This window comes from Rhinopithecus bieti, unplaced genomic scaffold (genome assembly GCF_001698545.2).
Source record: "Rhinopithecus bieti isolate Rb0 unplaced genomic scaffold, ASM169854v2 scaffold_52032, whole genome shotgun sequence".
Taxonomy (NCBI): Eukaryota; Metazoa; Chordata; class Mammalia; order Primates; family Cercopithecidae; genus Rhinopithecus; species Rhinopithecus bieti.
In genome coordinates, this window is record NW_016821592.1 from 84037 (window position 1) to 90975 (window position 6939).

The 6939-nt window shown below is 33.8% G+C and overlaps 1 protein-coding gene across 1 annotated transcript in view; it reads left to right on the top strand.

Moving 5' to 3' along the window:
* The window catches only part of SOS1 (SOS Ras/Rac guanine nucleotide exchange factor 1), an 88724-nt gene that overhangs the window by 51725 nt on the left and 30060 nt on the right, over positions 1-6939 (top strand). Inside the window, exons 10-13 of the mRNA XM_017860407.1 lie at positions 3110-3191; positions 3961-4083; positions 4375-4478; positions 5590-5812. Coding sequence (XP_017715896.1) covers positions 3110-3191; positions 3961-4083; positions 4375-4478; positions 5590-5812 — 532 coding nt within the window. The remainder of the gene's footprint in view (positions 1-3109; positions 3192-3960; positions 4084-4374; positions 4479-5589; positions 5813-6939) is intronic.

The window sequence follows — 6939 nt, forward strand, 5'->3', positions numbered from 1 at the left end:
AGAATTAGATTAAAAATAGAATATAAATTAATACAAGCCTGGGACTATATGCAGCCTTTAAGATATTTTTTGAAAGGGGAACATCACACACTGGGGCCTATCATGGGGAGGGGGGAGGAGGGAGGGATTGCATTGGGGAGTTATACATGATATAAATGATGAATTGATAGGTGCTGACGAGTTGATGGGTGCAGCACACCAACATGGCATAAGTATACATATGTAACAAACCTGCACGTTATGCACATGTACCCTAGAACTTAAAGTATAATAAAAAAAGAAAAAAAAAATATTTTTTGAAAGTACTTAAATTTTTGCCAGGTTTTCTTGGTTTGTTTTTAGTTTCTGCTGCTTTTGTCTTTTGGCAAAACTACTCAATTCCAGTCAAGCTAAAAACAACTCTAGAACCTAATACAACAGTCATGATTCTGGGAGGGTGTATTTCACTGCCAGCTGCAGAACCCCTGTACAGTATACAGGAAGGTACAGCTGTTAATTCCTAAAATCTAGAAGAAGGCTGATCAAGAGTTACAGAATCACAATTAGACTGCTAATTTTTCAGTGACTTTCTGGTGCCTTTAACCAAGATTAGCAGTACAGGTACATTCTGAATTAATCATTCATAGTGGTTATATAACTCATGGTTTAATTCTTTATATTTAGATCTCACAGCTGTGGAAACTTTCAGGGTTTCTTTAATCCAGGGAGGTTAAAACAATATGATAGAAAAGAGCACTAAATCAGGAATCACGTGATCTAGGTTTGGGGTCCGTCTCTGCCACTCTACAGTATGACCGTAGATAAGTCTAGTTCCATCTATTCCTGCCCTGCTTACCTCACGGAAATCATAGGAAATAAGTTATGTCAAAGTTCTTTGAGAATGTTACATAACAGACCAAGAATTGGTATGATCCCATTTGACTGTGGCAATGAGACACATCATGGCTTTCCCAGCATTATAATCAATTACTAAAGTGCTGAAATGGCCAGAAGTTTTGGCTTAAGAAGATGAAAAGTCTGTTTAGAAATAGCTTGCCTTTAAACATAGCCACAGTTTTCTTAAAACATACTTTAAGTCACTTAGAACTTGCTTTTATTCTGTTTTTCAACTTAAAATTCCCCTTGATGTCCCTCAAATTTTTAGCCTGATTTTCATGGAATTTGAGAAAATATGGATGTGGCTGTTGATTTTAGATTTTTAGACTGAAATAAACTTTTCCTTTAAAAAAGGGAGAGGGTACCCTAAATTTGGAACACAGGTCAAGGATGCTTGGAATACTCTGTACTGCGGGTGTGGGCTCTCTCCAACAGTGACAACTCAGCATCTCTCTAGTGGCCACTGCTTTTGCTTCCTAAACATGCTGTTTTGAGTAGCCTCACCTTACAAATAGATTTGCAGAACAGGAAGAAGATTCTTGAAAGGGAAGATTGTGATGAAACCGATAAAAATCTCTGTATTAAAATCTTGTACAGCCTTCTGTTTTAATATCTTTTCTTCTGGATGAGACATTAGTCTTTAACTTTTGAGGAACTCTGTAACTGAAGACAAACAATAAAATACCAACAGAGAGGAAATTATTAAAGGATTATATGTATTTAAATTACTTTTATCAGTAACCCACTCTAGCCTCAGAAGGCATAAAGCTAACGAAGAAGGGGACATTTAAAACCAATGTATTTTTATCCTGTAAATCTTGCTTTAACTTAAAATAGTATTATTTTAAATTCAGGGTTGTCTGATACTTAAATCAGTTATTATCTCGATGACCACATATATCAATAGATTGGAAGTATATTTCTGTTTTATGATAAATCCATGAATTTGCTTTTTGGGGAGAAAGTTATTATAAACATTTTATTTTAAGGCTAAACCTAGGATGGTTCTTAGTGAGAATCAGCCTAAATAGAAATTTTCCAAACAAATACATTGTGCTTTTGCTAAATCCTATGCTAATAAAAGACATTGTGCTTCTTATAAAACTTTGACCCATGTTATGTAGCCTAACAGAAATAAAGGCATCTGCTACCCTCTATGAATTTACTATTGGAGTTTACCAGTCCCTAATACAAATAGGAAAAGAATGCTCCCAATAAAAGGCTCAAGTTACTGAATTTTCCCCTCCTTAAAAAAAAAAAAAAAAAAAAAAGATTTACAATTAAATGTGGGCCTTAATAAAATTTGAGTTATAGACATGATTGATTTCCCCCTCCCATTATGGGAGATGTCTTTCCCCCTCTTTATGCAGAAGACAACAGCCCAGGTCTCTTGTGCTGGTGACAGCAGCCTTTCTCCACAACTTAGGAGAATACTGTTAAGGAGAGATGGGAGTAGGCCAGGCCTGCGGGAGTGATCACACTCAGCTTCTTGTTTTACTTCATGGAGATGTGAATGAAAAGTAGGTCCTTTCATGGAAGGGATTGGAGACTCCTATATTTATGATTGACCTCTCAATGTGACTACTTGAAATAAAGGCAATTAAAGGTTGGAATAGGACCAAACCAACATAGTCTATCACATTTAATAGTTTTAATAGCTTATAAGTATTTGTAAGCATCTTTAAGCAGTTGTGAGATTTTTAGCAAATAATTTAAAACTATTTAACTTAAGCTACTACTTTATAAATACCAGTTTCCAGTTGTATGCTCTGTTAACATGATTTAAAGAAAGCAAGACAAGTAATCCTAGATAAACTAATCTTGATGAAAGGAAAAGTAATGGGTTATTGCTGTGGCCTTTCTCTTTATAAGGGAGATAAACCAACTGGTGATGCTTTGAGATCCTGGTAGCAGGTGGGAGGGAAGCCTGGTTCCCTGCTTTACCTTTGCTTTTCTTTCTTGCTCATTCCTATGGCCGAGGAGTTTAAGATCATCTTGTCAGTGTGCAGAGGGCAAGAAATAAGTTGATGTAAAGTTTTAATATCAATGTTTTCACCACTAATTTAGGAGGCACTAAGCTAGCAGTGCATTACCAAGCCCAAAGTCTTCTGTTTGTCAAAACATTTTGGAACTTTTAAACTTGACTATTTGATCTATTTTGAAAATGTAAATAATAGTTTTAATCATTTTGAATCAGAGAGTTTAATTAAAGATATTTTCCTTTTCTTCTTAGATCCCAATTTTGTTCGGACATTTCTTACAACATACAGATCCTTTTGCAAACCTCAAGAACTACTGAGTCTTATAATAGAAAGGTCTGTCCATTTAAAAAATATTTAAGTTCATTATTTTTTGTTAAAAAAGAAATTGAGCTAAGATCTTATGTTTTTCAGAAATGTTAGATGAGCTTTAAAATATACTTCACGAGCACTTTTCAATAAATAAAATCTCTTAAATGAACGTTTATTTTATGTTAGCTTTTATTTCAATACAAAAATAAGTATTTTTTGTATGTGAAAACTCAGTATTTGAAATTTCAAATTTACAGAACGATCTATATAAAATTTATAATTTAGAGTCGAGAAATTCAAATTTTGATGAGTTAGATGTTCTAAGTAAGTTTTCAAACACACTTGACGTTGAGTAAAATGGAGCTTGTCAGTGAACAAATACTGTGATGGAAGGAAAATATTTCATGTACCCAAACAAAGAGCAATCAGTTTTTCTGGAATTACCCTTAACAGTGATTATGTCACCTGATTTAGAGTAATTCCACAGACCAAAAATGAATATCAGTCCCATAACTTTATAGTCACATTTATTTTAGAATTTGCATGTATTCTTTATTTTGTTTGTAGTTAGTTTTATCTATATTGGCAAGTACTAATTTCTTTTAAAATTTTAAAATAATTTTATTAACCTTTAATATTATAAAAGTCTCACTTGTTTACACTGATATGCATATTTTAGTAATTTTTTACAGTATTCTCTTGATTTTGCTGACAGGTGAAAACATTTGTGGTTTTCTATTTGTATAACTCGATATAATTAATATTTTCATTAATTTGTTCTATTTTATGTTAGGTTTGAAATTCCAGAGCCTGAGCCAACAGAAGCTGATCGCATAGCTATAGAGAATGGAGATCAACCCTTGAGTGCAGAACTGAAAAGATTTAGAAAAGAATATATACAGCCTGTGCAACTGCGGTAAGCATTAAATAAATGAAGTAAATAAGTCTTTATCAAACTTTCGCTTTAGTGTTGAAGTATGCCTTTCCCAAACAAGGAGCAGGGTGACAATAAAATTAATAAATTTACTAATTAGAGCAGTTATCAGAAATTATAGTATAAGTCTTAATGTAGAATTTTGGAAGTGTTAGGCACCCTGATAAGAATAATTTGGTAAGAGTTACTGTGTTTTCATTGTATTGTACCATGCATTGTGATACACATTTATGTTTGATTCCCATGTAATTCAATTCTGTGTTAATGCTGTAGAGTATTAAATGTATGTCGGCACTGGGTAGAGCACCACTTCTATGATTTTGAAAGAGATGCATATCTTTTGCAACGAATGGAAGAATTTATTGGAACAGTAAGAGGTATGTTTTTTTTTTTAGGTGCTTAGTTTTATATGTAATAAAAGTACCAACACGGTGACTATCAATTGATGTTATTGTGGCTCAGTAATACGAGATGTTTATAATAGTACCAGCATAACCATTTGAAAAAGTTAAAAATTTCCATCAAACAACATTTAGACCTGCAAATTGCTCAACAGTCACCCTGTTGATCCAATGTATTTCATTTAGTGAATCAATTTACTGATTATTTTAGAGTTGGTTAAGCCAAGTCTTCATACATATCCCAAAGTATGAGGGCGTTTGGGAATTAGGTTGTGCCATTATAACACCACTGATGGAGGTCGAGTGGGCCACAGGTGAATAGAGAGAATCAGAGAGGAAGCAGAGTGGATTAAATTGAGAGTTTGTGTCTAACACTACTACTAATCAGATACGTGACTTTGGGCAAAATCACTTAGATTCTTTAGACTTCAGTTTTCTTATCAATAACATGAGGAGCTAGGTTTGTTGATCTCCAAGGTTTTCCTTCTAGTTTTAAAGATTGTATGAGTGTATAGCTCTAAGGATGTTTTAGACAAACTTATTTTTATTTCCTTTATATGCTCTAAATGATAATCAGAAAATAGTTAAATAATAGTACTTCAAATGTACAATACAAAACAGAGCCACATCAAAACTCACACTAAAAATGAAGGAATCAGTCCTCTGGCATTGATATTTATTGGTTTATAAAATGCAATGTCAATTAGAATAGTGTGTATAATCTATCCTTATAAATCCTGTGATTTACATAAGATATACCTTTTGGAGGATTATAAAATAATACATTAAACTGAAGATCAGAACAGTAGGGGTGGACAATCTCTACAAATTAAGTACTTTCTAATTTTATTTGGAAAGGATCTGGAAGAACACATACCAGGCTACTAACAGTAGTTACCCATGGGGAGAAGAATAAGATTAGAATGGGGGCCGGGAAATGGAAAAGGGGAACTTGCATTTTTCATTTTGATCATTTGAACTTTTTATAGCAAAGATACTTTCAGGTATCATCTGTGTGATTTTAAACCATTTAAAAAATATTAAATAAAGAATATTTAAATGTTATTTAAAATATAATGTATTGCAGGTAAAGCAATGAAAAAATGGGTTGAATCCATCACTAAAATAATCCAAAGGAAAAAAATTGCAAGAGACAATGGACCAGGTCATAATATTACATTTCAGAGTTCACCTCCCACAGTTGAGTGGCATATAAGCAGACCTGGGCACATAGAGACTTTCGACCTGCTCACCTTACACCCAATAGAAATTGCTCGACAACTCACTTTACTTGAATCAGATCTATACCGGTATGTACTTTAACATTCAGGCTGAAAAATCATTTCAAAAGAGTGAATTTTTAAAATGAAATACTTATTTCTGCCTTACAGGGTTGTCCTAAGACTTAACTGTAATCTTACATGAAGTGTCTAGTAATGAGGCCAGGCAGGCAGTTCCTGTTTTTTCACCCCTTTGGTCCCTCCAGCTGAATTTACACCTTCTGTCTTTCTGTGGTCACCCCTAGTTGGGTAAGGCTAGGTTCAAATCCTGGCTTTACTAATTGCTGACCCTGGGCAACTTTAATCTCCTTGTGTAGCTTTATCCTTCTGCCCCTTATTTTCCTCAAGAGTAAAATGGGGCTACTGATGGTACGTACTCCTGGGCTGTTTTGAGGTTTGAAAGTCAATGTATATACATTACCTAGCACAAAGTAAGGGCTCAATAAATGTTAGCTACTGCTTTATTGTGAACTTATAGCCATTATAGTCTTTTTTAGTTTATCATACTACATTGATATAATTATCTCAAAAATGTCCTTCTGATTTTAAATGGGGATTATTTAGAATCTTAAACTAAATTATTCATTTTTTAATAGCTAAATGAGAAAATGAGCTAAATTTATAGATCTCCCACTAAAATCATATTTCTGAAAATTACAGTATTAGAATCTATTTTGTTTATTTCCTAGGACCCTTTTGTGGTAGGTTTTTTTCCTCTCCTCCTTTAGACTAAAAAAAAAAGATGTATGAATTGCATTGATTACTGTACCCTCTTTGAACTGATTTATAACAGATATCATTACTTAAATGTCTACTTTGTCACCCTAATTTATTAATAATGTTTATAAATGCTGGGAAAGATATTATGGAGGAGTCTCAACCTTGCCCAAAGCAAAATGCTACTATAAAGCAACACTAAAAGTACACAGGTATTTCCATAAAAATTGTTTTTAAAAACAGTTTTTATTTTTATTTTTTTTATTTTTTTTTATTTTTTTTTTTTGAGGCGGAGTCTCGCTCTGTCGCCTGGACTGGAGTGCAGTGGCCAGATCTCAGCTCACTGCAAGCTCCGCCTCCCGGGTTTACGCCATTCTCCTGCCTCAGCCTCCCGAGTAGCTGGGACTACAGGCGCCCGCCACCTCGCCCGGCTAGTTTTT